The 24,264-nt window shown below is 39.2% G+C and overlaps 1 protein-coding gene across 7 annotated transcripts in view; it reads right to left on the reverse strand.

The window, feature by feature from the left end:
* Positions 1 to 10,785: 10,785 nt before the first annotated feature.
* Positions 10,786 to 24,264, reverse strand: part of MAP2 (microtubule associated protein 2) — a 302,956-nt gene continuing 289,477 nt past the window's right edge. For 5 of the 7 annotated variants that reach the window (XM_088827874.1, XM_088827891.1, XM_088827870.1 and 2 more), the window contains 4 exons: positions 21,684 to 21,776; positions 19,663 to 19,744; positions 14,827 to 14,939; positions 10,786 to 14,605 (listed from right to left, as the gene is read on the reverse strand). In XM_088827874.1, coding sequence (XP_088684000.1) covers positions 14,390 to 14,605; positions 14,827 to 14,939; positions 19,663 to 19,744; positions 21,684 to 21,776 — 504 coding nt within the window. In that variant the 3' untranslated portion in view covers positions 10,786 to 14,389. The remainder of the gene's footprint in view (positions 14,606 to 14,826; positions 14,940 to 19,662; positions 19,745 to 21,683; positions 21,777 to 24,264) is intronic. The other 2 variants (XM_088827897.1, XM_088827882.1) reach the window with 1 other exon arrangement.

Below are 24,264 nucleotides of genomic sequence, written 5' to 3' on the forward strand. Positions count from 1 at the left end.
CTGCATGAGCTCATCCAGTCTCCAGGACTAACATCGTCATTTGTATGTTAAGAATTTTTCAAAGTTCTGTTTCCGGTTATGAGGAAAAGAGAACAAATGTTAAGTGTTATGAGAAGATGGCAAAATTAATAACACTGTAGAGGTCCTTGATGACTTGAAGGATATTATTTCCAGATGACTTGATGTTCATCCATAGACAAAATAAATGGAGCCAATGTAACTGGTGTTTAATGGAGGGATGTCAAGAACAAATAAAATCGTAGGATAAAGACCTTCTGCCTGCTTAAGATGAATCAGTCTTAGGGGCAAGGGACAAATTAAGAATCAGTGCTGATGAGATGGGGAGAGTTAAGTATAAAATCACTGAACCAATGTCAGGAGGAACTATCGTAACCCGCATCATACCCACTTATGAGGTTTTCCTTAAAACTAGCAATGGGGTCGCACAGAGTCGAACACGACTGAAGTGACTTAGCAGCAGCAGCAGCAATGCACGCAGAGATTTACAACAGGGGAATTATGGACCTGGGGTGGTCACCAACACGGCATTCACAGCTGCTGGATTTATTCGTCCTAAGGGATAATGCCTAAATTCGGAAAGAACCACGCTCTGGGATGATCGGTGAGAGCATTGCTCATTATTGAGCAGTGCAGTCGGGTTAGATATGACCAGGGCAAGCTAACTCTCCTTTTTTGTTTACTCTTCCTGCCTCGGGACCCTCCAGAGTCTGGAGTGATACTCACATCCGTCTTTGGTCATGATTTCACTTCTAAGATCTGGATATGAATCGACAAATTTCTGAGATTGCCTTATGCTCCCCACTGACACCTTGTCTTTTTCACCTGCATACATCATCTTTGTTAATGGTATCAATATTATTATCCACTTGGCTACCCAAGTTATCAACCTCAAGTTTATATCTCTCCTTCTCTTTTACAATGCACATCCCCTGGTTCCGTCCATTTGATGTCAAGAGATGGTCACTGCTACTCTCCTGGCTCAGGGTCTCGGTCACCTCTCCCTCGTTTCCCCAGCTGTACCCTCATCTTTCCAGTCCAATCTCTACACTGTTGTCAAAATTATTCTTCTAGACCTCAGAAATGATCACGTTATTTCTTCTCCTCAGAAACCTTTAATGACTGCTCCAGCTTACACAATAGAATCCAAACTTCTGAATATAATAAAAGACCCAGTATCTAGCTCCAAGCTTCCTTTTTTTCCCCCCTTGACCTCATTCACTCTGACCCACCTATGCTCCAGATACACCAAAAGATTTCATATTCCCAGAATGTGTCCTCCACTCATGCTTTTGAATTGCTTTAGAAATCTTCCCTTTATTCCCTGTCCTCTTTTTCCCCCCATAGGTTTTGTGTAAACTTGAGTTTCCACCACATATTCTTGTTTATCCTGGGCTGTGGTGTGTTGGGTATCACTTCACTCTGGATGCCTTGAGGCCATTGGACCAGATAAGGATGCTGCACTCAGCAAGTGTTTGTGGCATTTATTCATTTCCTATTTTTAAAGGCATCCACATTTTGAGACTACTCTAGCCAATAGAGCATAAAAGAAAAGACAGCAGGATGTTAAAACTGGATTTTTTTTTTAAAACCTGAGAATCTACTGCAGGGCTGTCCTGACTAACAGCAGGACACAAAAGTAAGAGCAAAAAACTGTTCCTGCCCATGTGATGCTTTATAAAGGAAATGATCTCCAGGACTTGATTTCTGTCAGGTTAAAGACACAGAGCGGGGACACAGAGAGGGACCAGATGAGAGGAAGCTGATGAGGACGTTTCTTTGGACGGAGATGTCATGCGCCAAGTCACACTTTTATTTTGGTGTGGGGGAGCTGTGGAGAGGTCTTGCCTTCTAGCCCTCATGTATGCTTAGTTGCTCAATCATGTCCAGCTCTTTGTGACCCTATTGACTGTAGCCTGCAAGGCTCTTCTGTCCATGGAATTTTCCAGGCAAGAGTACTGGAGTAGGTTGCCATTTCCTACTCCAGGGGATCTTCCCAACCCAGGGATCGAACCTGCATCTCTTGTGCCTACTGCATTCTTTAGCACTGCACCCTTAGGGAAGCCTCCTTTCTAATCCTAAGCTTAATAAAAAGAGGATTTAAATGCTTGGAGAATATTAAACATTAAAGTGTGTTCCTTGATGCTGGGAGACAGATATTGGGAGACACTGGATTTCTGCAGGATGGAGAAATTCAGCAGCTAGAGAAGGGCTGATGGCTCTGGTTCTAGAACCCTCGGAGCACTTCTGAGTTGAATCTGCGTCAACTCTCAGAGTACAGAGAATTGGTAATGCAAGAGGGCCAGGTGAGGGCTTTGCAGGAGAGGGAGCTGGGGAAAGTCATCTTAGGTCCTGTCCAGTAAGGTTGCCTGAGTATGACAGAAGAATTAGCAGAAAGAGGCTGGAGGTATACCATTGGAAGCCTACAGAAAAAAAGAAGAAATCTGCTTAAACCACCAGTCACAGGATGCCCAGTCTCCAATCAAGTAAGATATCTCCTATTCCCTTATTTTTGTTTATTCCCCCAGCCTTATTCTTGGAGGGAGAAAAAACAGCTTTTGTCAGGAAGAAAAGAAAGTGAGTCCATGGAGCAGAAAGCAGGCTTGCTGCCTGAGGCAGATCTGTGCTTGAGAAGTATAGATCTTATGACATTATCTTCGGAATTTTGACTGTTCCATAGGCTGGGTATTTTAATTTCTGAAATGAGACTTTTAAATAATCGAGATTCTTTTTATAGCCAGGAGAACTTCATCTGAGAGGGACTGAAACGTCACGAGTCTGCCCAAGTCTTTAGAGTGGGGAAGGGAAAGATTTCTGCCACTGCCTAATGTTTAAAGGAACTGCGAGACACAAAAATATATGTGTATTCTGCTCACAACTTATATGATTCAAGCTTGTTCAGTATGTTGGTTATACTGGCAAGGATAAAGTATTAATAATTGAGTGTCCACATAATGAGTACTTTCTGATTTTTCTACAGTTGAAGAAAAAAAATAAAGATTGAAAAGTCCCTCTTGGTATCTATTTGTGTCTTGGTTTTCTGATGTTAATGAAAAACCTTTTGTTTACTAATATTAAAAATCAAACTATCATCTAAAGCTTTGATCAGGCATTCTCACATTTTATGCTATTAATTAAAGATCCTGGTTTTACAAGAAAAAATCTGACTGGCCATTATAAGTATGCCATAGTTATAATGAAAGTAAGAAATTTAATTCAGTTATTAGTGTCATAAGAGAAAGAAAAGAAGCATTTAAGAAAGCTACATGGTGCTGAAAGCAAAACAGTGATGTTAAAATGGTCATCCCTCAATATCTGTTGGGTACTGGTTCCAGGACCTGCCTCATCCATGGAAACCAAAATCTGTGGACACTTTCATCCTTTATGCAAAATGTCCTGGTGCAGTTGACCCTCTGCATCTGTGGGTTTTGTGGTTGGTAGAATTCGGGATGCAAGACACATGGACACAGAAGACCAATTATTTAGCAACTGGCACATTATCTAAACAAATATGTAGAAAAAATGCTTTTATTCTCTAAACAGTAGGAATAGTGAAATTGCTTGTCAAGTGCTGTGCGTTTTGGCACAAATATTCATCCAATTTTCCTAATAATTTCCAAATATAATACATTGTTGACTTTTAGAAATATCTGGTTGATCTTTGATTGACATACATGTCACTTGCTAAATGATGCCTGTGTATGGGCCTGGACCTAATATAAAGAATGGCAGAAAATTGTTCCAATAAGTTCCCATTTGTTATTGAATGACTTTTTTTTTTTTAAAGAAAATTTCTCTTTATACAAATCAGATTGTTTGTAATCCATAATTCTCTGTCATCATTTGCTCAGTTAATAGCTTGCTGAGAGTTTTCTCTTTTATGTATGTAATACTAATTTGGTATCTTTATCATTGTCAAGAAAATTGTTTTATTAGAATATTTAATTGGATCAAACCTAATCCATTAGGCCAGATCAGACATCTTGGGTTTCTTGAGTTCAAATTCCAGCAATGCACATTAAGTTTTAAACAACTTCTCTATGCCTCAGTTTTCTGATCTGTAAAATGGGGATGCTGAGAATTACAGTATTTAATTATAGGAGTTAATGTAAAAATATAAGGATGTCTATAGAGACAAATACTAAATAAGTATAAAATTAATGCTAATGCCTACTTCCTTTGGGCTTTTGGTGCATTTTATTTTTTTTAAGTTTCAACTTTTTATTTAAATTTTATTGGAGGCTAATTATTTTACAATATTATATTGGTAGGTTTTGCCATACATTGACATGAATCCGCCCCAGGTATACATGAGTTCCCCCTCCCACCTCCCTCCTCCCCTTATCCTCCCTCTGGGTTTTCCCCGCATACCAGCCCCGAGCATCCTATAACACACATCGACCCTGAACTGGCAATTCGTTTCACATATGATAATATACATGTTTCAATGCCATTCTCCCAAACCATCCCACCCTCACCCTCTCCCACAGAGTCCCTAAGACTGTTTTATACATCTGTGTCTCTTTTGCTGTCTCGTATACAGGGTTATCATTTGCATCTTTCTAAATTCCATATATATGCGTTAGTATTTTGTATTGGTTTTTTTCTTTCTGGCTTACTTCACTCTGTATAATAGGCTCTAGTTTCATCCACCTCATTAGAACTGGTTCAAATGCATTCTTTTTAATGGCTGAGTAATACTCCATTGTGTATATGTACCAAAGCTTTCTTATCCATTCGTCTGCCGATGGACATCTAGGTTGCTTCCATGTCCTGGCTATTATAAACAGTGCTGCAATGAACATTGGAGTACACGTGTCTCTTTCAATTCTGGTTTCCTCGGTGTGTATGCCCAGGAGTGCGATTGCTGGATCATATGGCAGTTCTATTTCCAGTTTTTTGAGGAATCTCCAGACTGTTCTCCATAGTGGCTGTACTAGTTTGCATTCCCACCAACAGTGTAAGAGGGTTCCCTTCTCTCCACACCCTCTCCAGCATTTATTGCATGTAGACTTTTGGATAGTAGCCATTCTGACTGGTGTGAAATGGTATCTCATTGTGGTTTTGATTTGCATTTCTCTGATGATGAGGGATGTTGAGCATTTTTTCATGTGTTTGTTAGCCATCTTTATGTGTTCTTTGGAGAAATGTCTGTTTAGTTCTTTGGCCCATTTTTTGACTGGGTCATTTATTTTTCTGGATTGAGCTGCAGGAGCTGCTTGTATATTTTGGAGATTAATCCTTTATCAGTTGCTTCATTTGCTATTATTTTCTCCCATTCTGAAGGCTGTCTTTTCACCTTGCTTATAGCTTCCTTTGCTGTGCAGAAGCTTTTGATTTTAATTAGGTCCCATTTGTTTATTTCTGCTTTTATTTCCAATATTCTGGGAGGTGGGTCTTGGAGGATCCTGCTGTGATTTATGTCGGAGAGTGTTTTGCCTACGTTCTCTTCTAGGAGTTTTATAGAATCTGGTCTTACATTTAGCTCTCTAATCCATTTTGAGTTTATTTTTGTGTATGGTGTTAGGAAGTGTTCTAGTTTCATTCTTTTACAAGTGGCTGACCAGTTTTCCAGTATTTTGGTGCGTTTTAAATGGAGGTTAATTTCAACGGGCACTATTAAAGTCTTTATCTCAGGCACTAGTACCCCGCATGGCTCCATGGGACCCATCTGTTGCTTACAACCTCCTGGAGATGGCCTCAGAGGCTCCTATTGCCTTCTCAGCACCTGTTACCTGTCCCCTTACTCTGGTAAGAGTTCGTCCTGTGGTGACTGTGGTTCTTACATGCAAGAAGGAGGAGGGCTCTGGGGAAAAACAAGGCTGGTAGCCTGTGGCCACAGCCAAAGTATGCTTCTATGAGTACCATGTACTTGACTCTCAGGATGCCCAAAACTGTTATCTCCCCTGTAGGACTCCAGTCTTCTTCTGACCTGGAGGACAATGCATGGACAGCAGTAGTCAAGTAAAAGCTACGGTGGGCTGGCTGGTGGGCCAGCAGGCTGCTAGAAGCCCGTGTGGAGATTCTGGACTTTCCCAAACAGCTGGTGTGCATGGGCCAGTCCTCCAGAGCCCCTGAGGGGATCATAGCAACTGGAAGTGCCTGGAAGGTAGGACTTTTGGGGACCCTGGAACAGGATCTTGGAAGCTCTCTGCTGTACCCAGCATTCAGCTCATAGTGGCTAGAATTGGAGGAGGTCTGTGACCCCAGGGGAACAGATCTGGGGGGCAAAAGGCAGGCATTGATATGGTAGAGTCTTGGAAAGCAAGTCTTTTAATATTATAAAAACTTATGCAACTGAATAAGGTCCAGGGCTCCAAAATCACTGCGGATGCTGATTGCAGCCATGAAATTAAAAGACGCTTACTCCTTGGAAGGAAAGTTATGACCAACCTAGATAGCGTATTAAAAAGCAGAGACATTACTTTGCCAACCAAGGTCCGTCTAGTCAAGGCTATGGTTTTTCCATTGGTCATGTATGGATGTGAGAGTTGGACTGTGAAGAAAGCTGATCACCAAAGAATTGATGCTTTTGAACTGTGGTGCTGGAGAAGACTCTTGAGAGTCCCTTGGACTGCAAGGAGATCCAACCAGTCCATTCTAGAGGCGATCCATCCTGGGTGTTCATTGGAAGGACTGATGCTAAAGCTGAAACTCCAATACTTTGGCCACCTCATGCGACGAGTTGACTCACTGGAAAAGAGTCTGATGCTGGGAGGGATTGGGGGTGGGAGGAGACGGGGACGACAGAGAATGAGATGGCTGGATGGCATCACCAACTCGATGGACATGAGTTTGAGTGAACTCCAGGAGTTGGTGATGGACAGGGAGGCCTGGCATGCTGTGATTCATGAGGTCGCAAAGAGTTGGACACGACTGAAAGACTGAACTGAACTGAACTGACTGAAAATCAGCCCTGGGTTAAAGAACATGCCCCTCACTTGATTCAGTTAGAATATCTTTCTTCCACTTCTAAAAGTAACAGGCAGGCATCTCATAAGTTCAGGCCTACTGAGTAAGATGGCAGTTTCTGCTTTTTCTTACTTGACAATATTTTTATTTATCACAGGGCAGGGACACAAACAAATATGCATTTTTCTTCTGTTTTATGATAAATGTAGATGAGAGCAGAATCTTAAATGTATTTATCAGGGACATGCAAAATTGCTAGTTGCCATCAAATAAACATATTACTTAAGATTCTTTTTTCTTTTTTCTTGAGACAGGGTAAAATCTATTAAATATTGGTTTCCCAGGCTCCCAGTCAGTTCTGACCTGACCTACTCAACCTGACCTTTCCCCTCTCCTACTCCAGAATTGGGGCTTATGCTTTTGTACTTTTTATTTCACAGAAATGAGAAAGAAATTGGGAGGGAGAGAGAGATAAGTGGATCTAGGTGAGAGGTTACAGCTTCTAAATTTCACAGTAATAAGTGACAGTAATAAATAAGTGGGCTGGGAGCAGTAACAGGCAGTAACAGGCATGGGTGGGAGTTGTGGACAAACGGAGGGAGAGATCCGTCTCATCATTCACGGACCAGCTCCAGATAATCGTTATCACGAATGAATGCGGGCCCACTGTTGCCAGATCTTTTAACTTTTCAAAGGTCCAAGTCTGGGACTTTGTGTGTGTGAACCTTTTTGAGTTTGAAAACAAGCCAAACAAAGTGCAGCTGGAGGCCACAGGTCTATTGCCTCATTGAGGCCTGGGGCAGAGAAGATTTTAACGGAATGAGGCTAAAGTGGCAACAGCTGTGGTGTGTTTGTGATGGAAAAGGCATAAAAGCAAAAAAGGAGTCTTTAAGGGTGTGTCTATGATGTTTTTTCACGGTATTTAAGAAAACCTAGCGAAGGACAGTATTTTGAAGCAATTTTAGGATACTAGAAAGTGTGCTTTTGACATGGACAACATTCTAGCCTTGAGTTATTTGGGTCATAGTTCTACAAGTGCCACATCATAAAGAGGAATATTTTCTCCCCGTAAGCTATATAAGGAGTTATCCCTCCATCCTACCTTACATCTGAGTTACTCATCTCTTCTTTCCCTTGTTAATGATAATAATAATAATAAAACCTTTATTAAGGCACATCATTAATTATTAGAGAAATGCAAATAAAAACCACAATGAAGTATCACCTCACATTTGTCAGAATCATCAAAAAGTCTACAAATAACAAATGTTAGAGAGGATGTAGAGACAAGGAAACCCTTGCACACTGTTGGTGGAAATGTAAATTGGTGCAGCCACTGTGAACAACTGTATGGAGATGCCTAAAATGTAAAAATAGAACTACCATGCATTGTGTGCTAAGTCACTTCAGTTGTGTCTGGCTCTTTGCAGCTCTGTGGACTGTAGGGAGCCTGGCAGGCTCCTCTGTCCATGGGATTCTCCAGGCAAGAATACTGGAGTGGGTTGTCATATTCTCCTCCAGGGGATTTTTCTGACCCAGGGATCAAACCCTATCTCCTAAGTCTCTTGCATTGGCAGGTGGTCTTTAACAGGTGCCACCAGAACTACCATAGGATCCAGCAATTCTACTGCTGGATACATAGTTGAAAAGATTGAAAACACTACTTTTAAAAGATACATACACCCCAATGTTCATAACAGTACTATTTACAGTAGCAAAGACATGGAAGCAACCCAAGTGCCTATCAACAGATGACTGGATTAAGAAGCTGCAGTATACATATACAAAGGAATATTAGCCATAAAAAAGAATAAAATATTGCCATTTATAGCAGTGATTGGATGTAGAGAGAATTATGCTTAGTGAAATAAGCTGGACAGAGAAAGACAAATAATATATATCATTTGTATGTGGAATCTAAAATATGATATAAATGAATGTACTACAAAACAGAAAGGATTCACAGACGTAGAAAGAAAACTCATGGTTCTGGAAAGCGAGAAGAAGGTGGGGAGGGACAAGTTAGGAATGTGCCATTAACAGATACAAACTACTATACATAGAATAGATAAGCAACAAGATTTGCTGTATGGCACAGGGTCTTATTATCTTATAAAAACCTATAATGAAATATAATCTGCCAAAAATACTGAATCACTATGCTGTACACCTGAAAATAGCACATTACTGAGATCAACTGTACTTCAGTTAACAACGAAAAAAGATTTTTATCGTGATTTGTGCTACCAGACAAATGTCTTAATCTTTTGTGGTTTAAAGATATACTTTATGAAGGGAAACACAGATGCTAGTCTTAAAAAATTATTAACCAAAGATTAGTGATTTTATCTAAATGTACCAAGTCGCATTATTGACAAAAGGCAGGCCAAAGGAAGGCGTTGACACTATTGGTAGAAGTAGGTTTCGGCCAAGGGAGAATGACATGAGTTTGCAAAGTCTCCAGGACAAGAGTCATTCGCCAGTCACACATTTCCACCACTTGATAACCGAACTCTCTGACATCAGAGTTGATGGTATTCTCTCAAACAGTTTTAGGGGTAATTTTTATCTGTGAATGGCCTGCCATGGAGCTCCTTCTCCTTAGGCATGTTAGAGAGGACTGGAAGAGCTGAGGCTTCTCAAGATTTAAAGGGAAGACGAATCACCTGCTACTACTGCTAAGTCACTTCAGTTGTGTCCGACTCTGTGGGACCCCATAGACGGCAGCCCACCAGGCTCCCCCATCCCTGGGATTCTCCAGGCAAGAACACTGGAGTGGGTTGCCATTTCCTTCTCCAATGCATGAAAGTGAAAAGGGAAAGTGAAGTCGCTCAGTTGTGTCTGACTCTTAGTGACCCCATGGACTGCAGCCTACCAGGCTCCTCCATCCATGGGATTCTCCAGGCAAGAGTACTAGAGTGGGGTGCCATTGCCTTCTCTGGACGAATCACCTAGGGGAGTGTTGAAGTGGTCTGGGGTGGAGCCTGAGGCTTTGCATTTTGAACAAGCTCCCAGGTGAAGCTGGGAGCACTCTAAGCAGCAAGGAGCTAAAGGATGCATAGAGCACAGGGTGCATGCATGGGAGGAGGCCTGTTTCCATGGCCAATGAGCATCGGTTTTCTCTCTCTTCTAGCAGGAGCAGCCAGACTTGACTTTGGAGGAAAGATTTTCTCTCCACGTTTAGTTTATGTATTGATAGTTCAGATGAGACCCCCTTCTCTCTACAGTCTCCACCTACCCCAATCACCTGTGACAGGGTTAGGTCTGTGACCTCCCCTTGCCCTTTAGCACAAGCGAGGAGGTGACCCAAGTAATGCAATGATTTTCACACCCTGGATTTGGCTAGTGCTGCCGGGAAAGAGACTTTCTTTGGGAGGGTCTGAGACCTGGAGCTTCCAGTGCTCATTATGAGAGGGGAGTCTGTATGAGGATGAAACCAACATAGAGGAAGGAGAACTAAACTTTGGAAGAATTCCTATGACATCTTTTGAGAGCCTGGGTTCAGAGTTAAAGAAAGCAAACTTCTTAAAGACATTTTTTTGAGTGACTGGATACATCCTCACCTGAGGCAGATACTCCTGCCTTGATGGAGACTTGACTCAATAAAGTAGCCTTTATGCTTAGGCCAATTTGAGTTTGTCACTTGCAACAGATAGCATCCTGCTAATACAGTGGTGATAGGGCCTGACACATAGCCAGCACTCAGCAGATAACTGAAGGCTCTTCTTCATAATTTTTCTTTGGTTGGATTGAGCAATATGTATTATGTTTTATGTTTGTTTTTTTTTTTCCAGGAAAGAAGAAGAAACAATCTGAAACTATCAGATAGGTGACAAGCAATTTTATTTTGCAAAACAATCACTATACAGCAACAAATACATTTGCAAATTTTGATTGAAAAACATGAACTAACTACAACCAGCCATTGAAGAAATGCCTTTCTATGGTAACAGGCTCTAGAATTATCAGAAGAAAGAAACCCCCCACAGATTTATAGCGGCATGTTGGAACCTTGGAATCCCAGCATACAGAGTATACTTTTTGTTGATTTTTTTCTTTTTGCTAAAGTTGAAGTATGATTGACATTTTCTAAGTTTAAAAATAAGCTTTTCCTGCAGAGGGACTTGGCCTCAACCTACATACCCAGGCTAAAAACCCTAGGTGTAAAAAAACAAACATCAATACTGATTTAACATATGAATCTTTGAAGGAATGCCTAGAATTTGCCTTTTCAAGCCATGAATCTACCTTTTCTAGCTACTTAGACCATGAATAGTTTGTTTTCCTCCTTTTTGTAGTGTAAAAAATAGGAGAAAATGCTATAATTGCAGCTATGTCAAAATCAACCACATTGAGATGATTTCTTTAATAATAGTGACTTGATCTATTTTGCCTGATGATCCCATTTCCTGCTTTAAAACTATGAGTGCGTGGAGAAGGCCAGCTATTGTCAATACTTTCTTCCATTTAACCAAGTTCTCACTTCAGCCTTCTTCAGCTATACCTAGTTGGTGATCCACAGGTGTCTTGCTTGTGGGTGGGATTTCAGCCCATCACCCTGCTGGAACTCAGCAGGAGAATCCAGAGAGAGTTGGTTCCTAAATGAACATGGCCTTTGAAACTCATCATAAACTCGGATCTCTCCTGCATCATTGTAAGTAAGGTACCCAATTATTGGTTGCAGGTGACCCAGAGAGAGTGAGTGGGCCTTTTAACTCTTCACAGCTCTGGATTACTTATGTTTCCTTAAACAGGTTCTCCAAGGCAAAAGCCAGAGAGAAACTGGCATTAATTGATCTAGAATTGAGACTATGAAGCCTGAATTTCTAGATCAGCGTATGGATGTCCCCACAAGAGTGGTGTTCAAAAAGCTTCATTTGTGCCGTTAATCTTGAGAGTAAAGGTAAGATGGGTTTCACCCCTTATCCCCAAAGAAGACACTTAGCCTGTATTTCTTTCTTTTACTGCTACCAATTTTCAATTTCATTTTATAGAATTATTAATTTCCATACAAAGTGAGGGTATTTAGTCATTATAGTTTTGCTGTGATTTGAAGCAAACATTTGTTTTAATGCCAAATCTAATCACTGGGTACCTTATATAATCTTTATTTTAGACATGTATTTGTAAAAAAACAATTTTAATATGTGGAACATGGTTACTTAGTGTTTATAAAAATTTTAAACCAAGTTGAAAAAAATACATGTTTCACAGGTTAAAATTGTTCTAATCAGCTGTTAAATTCTTTCTAGAGATTTAATCACTATCTAACACTACCTACAACGTAAGAAAATACCGTTAAGTCTCCATACAGCTATTCTTTCTTTTCCTATTTCCTGGTGCATTTTAAGGGTAGCTGATGAATAAAATGCCCAGATTGGTCAAATCAAACCTCACAGCAATAATTAGGCAGAAAATAGACATACCCATAGTCCTAATCAGTCCTTTCTAAATCTTTGACTATCCTAAATAACTGATCTATAGTTTCAGAAATGTTTGCCTATGTAAAATCTCTTAGTTAAGAGTGAATGGTGCACTTTTGCTCATAGTTTCTTTCATGGAAGTCATGTTGGCTGTAACTTCCAATGGGTCACAACATGGCACCCGTGTCTCTGTCTTTCCATCCTTTAGCTTCTTTCTAGATGCTACTATACTAGCTTATTGCCTCAGTCCATGTTCATCATTTCCTCCTTTATGCTCAAGAATTAATTTGACTCAAAGGGATCAAACCCTATTGAAACATTTGTCTTTAACTTTTCAGATCCAGCCTACCAGCCCTGAGCAAGAAAAAGAACAGATAAAATACTAAAAAGCATCCATTCATCCTAGTAACCCATTGCCCTGCTCAGACTAATAATGACTATTTCATTGCTTCACAAATTTAAGATGAATGATTCTTAAAGAAGAATTAGTTGATTTGTGATGTCTAGACTGTATATAAAGTCAGAACCGTATTAGCTACTGATAAATAATAGTAATACAGTATTCCTTTATAGAGTGCAATGTTGGAGTTATGAAAAAACTGATTTAGATATCTGCATCTCCAATATTTTGTAGCTTCTCAAAATACTGTATTTTCCCTTTCTGATTAAGGGATTTTACTTCGGGTATGGAGGCCAAACATTTTCTATCAGATAACTGAATAAACAGGTACTGCTTGGAAGAATGGAATATCATTTCCCAAACTCCCACTATTAGTTTCAACTTTAGCAAATGGAAAAAAAAAAAAGAAATCTTAATAAGTCTATTCCATGAATGATTATAGGAGTAAACCCCAAAAATATTCTGTGACTCAAAATAAGACAAACCCATAATCTTAAACCAACAATCTGTAAACCCCTTTTATGTATAACTGGACCCACCCCCACAGACTCCATGTTGGTGAAAACAAAGAAAAATAAATTTTTTCTAGCATCACGGGAGAAACTTTAATGGGAGAAACTTGTATCTGGCACTAAAACAGGGTTACAGCTTTGAGTTGTTACAGAAAGCAACTTCATGCTAAAACTTTTTGTCTTTTTTAACTTTTTTTTTTTTTTAATAGGGAGAGAACCCTGCTAACATCTACTTTCACATACCTAAAATTGCAACACCAAAGGGTGCAGGAGACACAGATACTGTGAATAAGGAAGTATAATATTCAAGTATGAGGAAGTATCACAAATGGCCACAGAGAAATATATATATATTTATATCTATAATACTGTATCAGTCAGATGGAAAGGGGTGTGAAACTGATAGTGTGGACACAAATCTAGCTGATAACTGACATCCTAATCAGACACAAGTCCATCCTAATGAAAGTGCTTCCTTCCTAAGAGATGCACTTTACGTCACTTCCTCAACCACAGCTCAAATGCTTTGAAACTATTTTTTAATTAATTAAATAATTTATTGGATTGACTTATACTCTGATATAATTATCCAGGTCCCAAACGTTAATAACTTAATTGAATCTTTCTTCCCATTTATACAAAATAACGCTTTTAAAAAAACCATTTCTTACATGCTCTTCCCTTCCTGCAATGACTCCTTGATTTAATTTAACCTGTAATAAGTTACAAGGGGCAACTTTTTATCTTTTCAACCAGCAACAGAATAGTGAAATGAGCAGCTTGGATTTTAACAAGGCCTTTCAGAACGTAGTAGATAGCCTTCAGGCACATGAAAGGTAGAAATGCAATTTTTAAAATAATGATACTCCATGCAAAACAGCAGAGCGAAAAAAAAATTGTCCAATTGTACTCATGTAAAGCCAGTATCTTCCTGTTGCAAATGGAAATCAAGTCAATTTCTGCATATACTATTTTTTTTTATAAAATTGTAACAATTACTACAGTTTGGGAATGAGATTATTTGTTTTATGGTTTGTAAAGAATGAATATAACACCTGCTCAGAGCCCACTCCTGCCAGAGCTCATGCCTAAATAGTATGACGTCAATACTAAATGAGAGATATTCACAAGCCCTGTTTAGCGAGTGCGGCAGTGACGTCTTCGGCCAGGGTGGCAAGCTGGGGGGATTCAAGCAGGTTTATACTTCCAGAAGAGGAGACGTTGCTGAGTCGTCGGGGGGAAGCCACGCTGGATCTGCCTGGGGACTGCGTAATGATCTCAGCCCCATGGTCCACACGGGCCTTAGCATGCTCTCTGAAGTTCAACTTTTGGCTGTCAATCTGTTTAAGACAAGCATCAGTCCTCGGTTAACTCAAACATCTTAAACTGTCCCCTAGCTCTTCCTCTGTATCCCAGAGCTGATGTTCCTGTCACTTCTATTCAGCTCTTCCATACCTACTTCCTGGGTGTCCAGGTCTTTAATCTGGGACCCATTTTGATGAAGAGTATTTCAAAAGGATTTTTTAAAAAGGCAAGATCGGCTCACAATCTTGGGTCTTACCTTGACATTACCACCTCCGGGAACATGGTGAGCATTGTCAAGAGAACCGACTTTAGCTTGGGCCTTTTCTTTGAAATCTAGCTTCACACTTTCAATTTTCACACGCCCACCACCTACGGAGGAGATGAGAAAGGCTTTCAAATGTCTTGCCAACGTTAAATCTTCTATTTTGGTGACTAGTTCCCCAAAACTATGACTATAGCAGGTAGACCATGGCAAATCACAAACTTAATGAACTCTACCAACCCTCTGACCATAGATGGGAAAGGAATCTTTTAGAATTTCTAGTCTATACCATTTTTCCCATACCATCTAAGTAAGGTGTTGTTCAGTCACTTAGTCGTGAATGACTCTTTGTGACCCCACGGAGCCCAGCACCGTGAAGCACGGGCTTCCCTGTCCACCAACTCCCGGAGCCTACTCCAACTCATGTCCATTGAGTCGGTGATGCCATCCAACCATCTCATCCTCTGTCACCCCCTTCTCCTCCTGCCTTCAATCTTTCCCAGCATCAGGGTCTTTTCTAATGAGTTAGCTCTTTGCATCAGGTGGCCAAAGTATTGGAGCTTCAGCTTTAGCATCAATCAGTTTCAATGAATATTCAGGACTGATTTTCTTTAGTATTGAATGGTTCGATCTCCTTGCAGCCCAAGTGATTCTCGAGTCTTTTCTAACTCCACAGTTCAAAAGCATCAATTCTTCAGTGCTCAGCCTTCTTTATGGTCCAACTTGTACATTCATACACTCATCTAAAGCAGTGACATCCTTTTTGTATCATTCCCTGGATTGCTTTACATATTCATTCTTTTCTCTACTCATGGCTAACCTAAAATATCAGAGGTATTTTCCTTATCTGTGTAATAAAAACTAAAACTAACACAATGAGTGTACCATATGTATCCTTTCTCAAACTTGGAGCATTCTGTCTCTTATTCTTAAGGGAGAAAATTAAACTGTAAGGAAGCACTTCTCTATTTTTCTTCATGGTAATAGGTCACTTGTCCAAAGAACTAATAGGCTAGCAATTGTGTACATATGGGTGATATTGCCACTTGTAAATTTTCAGCATTGATACCTTGACTGATGAAACTGGAGTCAGGGGCTAAGGTACTTAAAACCTTCCATTTTAATTAGTAGATGGAGTGATAGGAAGGGAATCTTAGAGATCCCATTCTTGTCCAGACGCCATAGGACTAATTTGACACTGATCTGATAACACTGAGATGGAGTTCTGACCATGCCATTTTCTTAAATGTTAATTAGTCTGAAAATCGAGGATCTGTTGATAGATGAGAGTGCCATGACACCCTTCTGTGGCACCTCCATTTCTGCACACCTTTTCAGGCTTGTGAATGCAAGCAGTTCTACATCAAGTAGGTATCTGTTGTTCTTTAGTTTATTCTTGAGCCTGTCTGCTGATGTCTTTGACCTGGGAAGAATCTGGATTAGATGCCTTTACCTGTCTCCACCTAAGAGACTAGCTTTCATTTTCATTAGCAACTTGGTTTTGGCTGTATGAGTTTTTTTTTTTTTTTTTCATAAGGCCAGTAGTAAGCCATGTGATCCTCTATTATTATTGCCTCTCTCTTGGGATTTTGATTTGGAAAAAATACCTGAGGGACTCTATGGAAACATGGAAAAGATTTTTCAATTTTGGACTCTTGATACTTATCTACCTCTGCAGATGAAAGAGAAAGGGTTGTTAAAACTTCACAGGTCTCTTATTCCTGTGATGTTTTTCTCATGTGATACCTAGACATTTATATTAACACCGAATTACATGGCCAGGGCCCCCTTGAAATTGTATGATGTTGCTGTATTACATTTTTAAAAATTTACATTTATTTATTTGGTTGTGTTGGGTCTTAGTGGCAGCATGTGGGATCAAGTTCCCTGATCAGGGATCAAGTCTAGGCCCCTTGCATTGGGAGCAGGATGTAGACTTAACCACTGGACCACCAGGGAAGTCCCTGGGTTACATTTTGAAGATTCATTCATACTCCTGAAGACTTAGGATGTGTATGATGTTATTTAACTCATTCTTGTAGGAGACATGAAGTTGCCCTTCCCTTAAAAGTTGCATTATTGCAACAGTGTTATTCTACCAACATTTTACTTGGCCCCATGGGTCTCACCTGTTGGTTGTGACAGGATTAGTGTGATTCATAAAACACAGTTATATTGGTTAGAGGCTAGAGGATACTGAATTTTCAACTACAGGAGATCAACATTCTTGGGATCTTACTTTTCTATTTTTCATAGCCTCTGATAGAAACTGTCTTTAAAGTTTCATGATTATATATCGTGACAATATAACCCTATTAAAAATTTTGTTAGACTATATTTTGAGAGAGAGGGGAAAATCAATGTAATACTGACCCAAACTATATTCAGAAAAGGAAGCTTGAGAAGTCTAAGTTTGTTAAAGTCCTACTGAAGTGAAATGAAAGTTGCTCATTTGTGTCCGACTCTTTGCAACCCCATGGACTGCATAGTTCATGGAATTCTCCAGGCCGGAATACTGGCGTGGGTAGCTAGGTAATTTTATATAACTGTTAGAGAAGCTCATTTGAAATCAGAGATCTCTGCCTTTGATTCTGAAAAATACTGGCCCCATTAGCAGCAGTAACTGCAGAGGATTATAATCCCCATCAAGCTTCATATGTCCCAAAGTGAAGTCAAAAGACTAGCTATTTCAATTTGTGCCTCCAGGTGATGAATTATTTCCTCCTTATTTCCTTCTGAGACATTCCACAATCCAAAGTAATTTTGTGAAAAGCTTGCTATTGTCAAAGATCATTGTGTTAACATGTCTTTATGAACTTGGTCATCTGATTCACTTATTAAGAAGTAAGAGTGAGAAATATATGGGAGTCCATGACAATAGCCTTTATGACCCATAAAACATACACATAATATTTTCTTGTATATAGAAGATTTTTCTGTGCATCAAGGTGAATTGAACTAAATGTATACTTATTATCTCGAATTACAGAGTCCAATATTTTCTTTTCTATTCTGGAAGAAGATAGGCAGTGTACCCAAATACTTCCATCATACTGTTGACACAGGACAAAATCAGCTAAATGTCTGTATATATAAGGCATAGATGGGGGGCTGTGAAGATACCCATTTGGGAACATGTCCCCATTTGGGAATATGTCCCTGCTATCTCATGAATGACAGCTAATTCCAGATAATAGTTCTGAAATCAATAATGGAGATTCCTTATATGTAGTTTCTAGCTCCTTGACTTGCTTTATTAATACCCTTTGCCAAAGTGAAGCCCAATTTCTAGACATATTTCCAATACTTATCCATTTTTGAAACCTTTTGTTTTTCAACTAAAAAAATTCTTCTCAATAATCTGGTCAGAAATCTCACTGGGGTCAGTTGTTCTTTTACCTTGTTCTGATAACACTTGAGATTATGATTCATGGGAATAAGACATTACTGGTTTAATTAAGTTGCCAAGAATAGATGGTTAAAATCAATTTTTTTGTCCTTCAATGGTATATATAAGTTGTGTCAAAATAGTCTCAAGAAAATTTACAAATTTGACAATTGTCCATTATTTACATATGCATGGAGGTGGAATTAGCAAAAACATATAGTACATGATACTTAGTAAAAATGACTCATAATACATTAAATTCACAAATTAAATAGAGAAAAATCACTAGCATATATGAATATAAATTCTACCTTAGGGCACTAGACTTATGAGATATGAGATACCTCATAATAATATATCATAAAATATCATAATATATCCTAAGATATCATAATAATGATATGAGATATCTCATCATAATGAGATATTATGTGATACATGGTTTTTCCAGTAGTCATGTATGGATGGATGTAAGAGTTGGACTATAAATAAAGCTGAGTGCTGAAGAATTGATGCTTTTGAACTGTGGTATTGGAGAAGACTCTTGCGAGTCCCTTGGACTGCAAGGAGATCAAACCAATCAATCCTAAAGGAAATCAGTCCTGAATATTCATTGGAAGGACTGATGCTGAAGCTGAAGCTCTAATACTTTGGCCACCTGATGCGAATAACTGATTCACTGGAAAAGACCCTGAAGCTGGGATTGAAGGCAGGAGGAAAAGGGGATGACAGAGGATGAGATGGTTGGATGGCATCACCGACTCGATGGACACGAGTTTGAGCAGGCTCCAGGAGTTGGTGATGGACAGGGAAGCCTGGTGTGCTGCAGTCCATGGAGTCACAAAAAGTTGGACATGACTGAGCAACTGAACTGAACTGAAGTAAATTTATGAGAAATTCCAGAAAAACAAGCAGTCTGTGGTCAAATGAGTTGGGGAGACATTGCATTCTGAAGATTCACAATGCTTATTGACCTGGATCTGAGAAATTCAACAGAAAAATAAATTTCTTCAGCTTTGTTAAAAAGCACAATCCTTTGTTTCCCCCACATAATGTAGAAAAAAAATTTCTTGCAAAACCTTTGACATGCTGCATTCAGTCCATGAATTTCATAAGAATACATGGCCCAATATTATTTTATAGACTATATATTTCAAAAGAGCTCCAATAAGCATGTTGAGTACATACAGATAAATGCATCTTCTGTATCTTTTCATTTTTAACATGTTCTAGGATATGTGGCCTGTTTGTGGTAACTGAGTTTACTTGTCCATATGAAGATGCCTCAAAATTTCTAATTTAAGTTTCTATTAACACAAGCATGAAGTATCAGGATCTGGAAAGGTCCTTCCAATCAGATATCTCACAGCAACAAAAACTTGGCTTGTTTATTTTTTTAATTCAATCTAATATCTCTCAGACTATTAAAAAGACTGATTTACCTGGCCTGTGGCGGATGTTCTTCAGAGAGCCACATTTGGATGTCACATGGCTTAGGTCTATCTTCTTGGTGACAATCTGTACCTGTGTGAACCACAGAAAATAGGCTTAAAATAGATTAGATGTAAATAAGCCCCCAAGTTCATATGTAAAATCTAGAAACATATCCAAACTCACAACATACAACAACATGTACACACACGAGAAACCCCAATCTTCCACATGTCCTACCATATGTTTGGTTGGAAAGAAAAACACAAGTGAAAGAAAATCCTAGAAGAGAAGATTTTATTAGTAGAAAACAGATCATGCTGCAAAGGGATAGAACTTCTGTATTAAGAAGGCAAGCTTTCCACTCAGAGAAAGAAGCCACACCGTATTAAACCTTTCCATAAGCAAAGAGCCAAGTGAAGAGGGAAAATATTCTTTAGAAAGTGATTTTTACACGAAAGTGACCAAAACTGCTCACACAAACAAGAAGTTCAACACTGCTTTAAGATATAAGAAGAAAGCTCTAAACATGCTTTTCTAAAACACTCTTGTCATATTTTGGCTAAATGCAATTTTTATTGCACACCAAATGATAAAAGGATAGCATTTTTTTTTGCTTCTGGGTTTTACTGAAATCAGTTCATCTTCTAATATTTGAAAGGGTGCTTTCCAAGCATGGTTCCTGGTTCATTTACATCAGAAATACATGGGAATTATGTAATCTAGCACTGGAAATGGGGCTAATTTCAAATCAATCACATTTGAACAAGTGAGTCTTTCTAGGGAAGAGTTTCAGACTACTGGTTTGGAGGTTGGAAGCTTCTCTAATAACTTTAAAATCATCCTTTCCTTCATAGGTGTTTTGACCAACAGCACCTATTGTAGAGGTCAGCTGGGTCAATCCTCTGATACTCTCAAAATTACCTATTAATTCCAGGACTAAGATTGCTTCTGTGAGAGGAGTACATGGTGTGTACTTATAGTCAGTGCATCAGGGCGGAGGGGAGCCTGTCAGTGTAAATACTTAGCCTGAGGCTTAGCCCTGTACTCTAGAAGGAGCCCAGCAAATCTTGCTGTGGTTCTCCAATATGGCACATTTTCATGCTCAGTGGTGCTACTTTGAACATCAGGCACTTGCTTGTCTCTTTTTTCACTGCTTGACTCCATCTCTGCCCAACTGAGGAGCAAGAAACCAAGAGTTATTAGATAAGTGAAAATTCTGGATTTGATACTCTATAAATTACTTGAGTCACAGATGGCTAGAACCCAAAGTCTGGGCAATTGGATCTGTAGTATAGTCACCCTATTCACCTTTTTTATTATTCTAATGTTAACAAAGAACCATGCCTACTTTAGCTTGAGTCTGCCTGTTTCAACTCTTCCTCAAATACTTTTGAGAAACAGGAATTCATCTTTCTCTTCCTCTCAGAGGATATTATTTCCACCCAATTTAAGAGACAGGGATTAAAAGAAAAAAACACATCAAGACAAAGAGTATACTGGGACTTGAATCCTTTCACTCTGAATTACAGATGAGCCATGCTTCACCAGGTTTGTATTATTCCAAATGATATCCCAACTCTCATGAATAATGAAGCACAAAAGATTGACATTATACACTTTGGATACTTTCATACATCAGTCATCGCCTCAGGAGTAACTTAAATGGAGCTGGAGAAGTGTGTGCTCAGCTGACTTTTGCAAGGGAGCAGACAGCATGAGAATATACCTTAAAGCCAAAGGCCAGCAAACAAATTGGCAAGTGAAATGGGCTTTCCATCTCCCTGAAAACCATGGTGTCCCCCTTTAAAAAGCGAGCAATTCACCAGTGATCTCAGAGGGAAAGATGGAAAGCCCATTATTGAAAATGCAAGGCTGACAAGCTCCCAACCAGGGGGACTTGTGGAGCAGCAACAAGAAGTGGGGAGTGTGCTGGGAGGCGCTGGGAAGGAGGTGGGAACGGAGACCAAGTGCAGACTGTGCAGATGGCTCCGCACAATCAGGACAGCTTCTGACACAAGCTTCTACTTACATTTCCGCCCCCAGCAGAATGTTTGATGTTATCCTTGGAACCACATCTGGACTGAACCTTGCTAAAATCGATCTTCTTGTTTAAAATCCTAACCTAAAAGGAATTGGAAGTAACTTCACTGTGCATTTTCTTTCAAAATTCTGGGACAGAATATTGGGAACCAGAAATGGGTTAGCACCAAAGAGGCTCCAAACTCTTTTCCACTTACATTTATCATTTATGAGAAAACACTAACACTGAAACTGAAAAGCAGATCTATCATGTAAATATAAGTGTTTTTCTCCTGCACCCCCCACCCCCATCTCCAAGGGCCAGTTCTTGAGAGCCTTAGATACCCTGGCTGTAGGCTGCTGTAATCTGGAAACAATATAGGAACAGAAAAATAAAACCTGAATCATCTGTGAGGAGGTTTCCGATATTGTGGATAACATCGGGACTCACGTCCCCTCCATGGAAGGTCCAACATTTCAGCCCTGGTTTCTGAAGGTGTGCCAGTGCTCTTCCCACCCCACCTCCCAAGTTCTGGAGTGTTAGCCTGACTGTGAATCACCTGGTACCCTTGAGTTGGCTATGACTGGTCCATGTAGAATGATGAGGTTCACACTGGTCTGGCTGACTGCTACAGGTTAAGGTTCTCACTCATCTGAGGGAAGAAGCTGGTTTTCCCAAGATCATCAACAAGGAGACTCTGGGCCTCCTCTACTGAAAGGCTTTATGATTCCCTTGCAGGTTTGGCTTAGTAGCCTTCTGAAAGGCCACTCTCTGACGCCTGCTCATAAATAGCCAATATCCTTGACTTTGGTGTGAAAGCATCCTTTCCATTTTTACAGAGGAGAAAACCAAGGATTGTTAACTAGCTGACCTGAACCAGGTCATGTACAGGTAGTCCAGGTCTAGATTGGGCCCAACAGATTTGAGGTTAGGTATTTCATTTCTATTTTCAGGAAGTCCAGTGTTCATCTTGAGGACAAGAGCAAATCCAGATCTGAAAAGATATTACTCAGGTGTAAAGTAATGTGCAAAGTAATAACTCCTGTAGCTTCTTTCATGCATCTTCTGAATTTTGAACGTTTTGGAGAGCCCTCCAAAACAAGCAATGTAAGAATGGAAGGAAAGGTTTATGTTTGTTATTTTTTTGTTTGTTTTATTTCATTTTGACTACAAGTACCCCCCAATAGCTAGAGAGATATCACATTTCCAGTATTTTAGGTGATAGTTTATCCTCTTATACATAAAAAAAAAGCAAAATAAATTTACCCTAGATATACAGTTTTCTCCAAGAATGGTATTACATCTCTTGGAATTTGCAAAAAAGAGTAGAAAATTCAAAAGGACACTGAATCTTGACTATTTTTAACTAGACAAAGCTTAAATTGCAGCATCTGCCTAACACTGACAAGATAGCTTGTTCCTTACAGGGAAGCATCATCGACAGCTCTCATCGGCAGCCCAAGGGAAGAGACTCTTGTCAAAATCTTAATTCAAAAGACAGGATGATGTGGCCACTCTTTCAGGCATAATAAATATTCCAATTAAAAAAAATAGGCAATGTCACAAAGTCTGTATCTAACAAAAAACATAGTTGTTCTAAGAGTTTCAAGTAAACTGTAGATGCAGATAAACAAGTCAATAAGGGCCATTACATTTCAAACCTCACAGATAAGTTATTCTTAGAAAGCACATAATTCTGATTTGTTTTTTTCTAATAATACTGTAAATTATTCTGCATAAGGATCTATTTATTTTGGAAATGAAAAAGAATTCATCTAAGCCATTTTTCTAATCCTTGGGATATACAGAGTCTCATATTTCATTTACAAGTTTTAATTTAGAGATCATAAGAGTACCAATCAAGTGACTCATTACCAAGTGATCAAAAGCCAAATGTTAAATCTGACTCACTTGTTGCAAAAATGGAAATTCCAAATTCAGTTGCATAAATTTGTTTGACTCTAATATTTAATCAACTGTTTGACATTTTTTATGATTTTCCAAAGCAAATGATTCAAATCTAAAGAGGACATATTGCCAGCATTACTTAAAGATGATTCAAATTGTAAATCCTAAAACTTCAAGGCCAACTTCTGTTGCTTTTCTTCAGATTTTCAAGAGAATCATATATTTTCTAGTAAAAAAACTAACTGGCCTTTTTTGATGGTAGATTTTACTAACCCATGTTTGCTCAGTTTGATATGCATTAATAGCACAGCCTCTACATATTTCCATAATTGCAAAAACTTCATAGTATACTGCTTTTGTCTAAAATGAGGCAAAGTATGACATTCTCCATTTTGCTTAATGGTTGAATGGACAGAAATAAAACCACTCAGGGCTGTGAATATTTGATGTTCAGTGAGATTTACACTCTAGCTTGACAACTTGTACCTGAGCCATGTAACTCACATTTATGCCTTAGCACAATTACAAACTACTTCATGCCAAACATCTCAAGGATCATTGACAAATAACACCTTAGAGAGTTGATTCCACAAATACTGGCAGTCCTTACAAACCATCCCACCCACAAAATAGAAAAACAGATGGCTGCTGTGAAGGGTAAAGCTTTATTTCAGATTTTTTT

This window comes from Moschus berezovskii, chromosome 2 (assembly GCF_049115385.1).
Source record: "Moschus berezovskii isolate FMDL1 chromosome 2, NW_MosBer_1.0, whole genome shotgun sequence".
NCBI lineage: Eukaryota > Metazoa > Chordata > Mammalia > Artiodactyla > Moschidae > Moschus > Moschus berezovskii.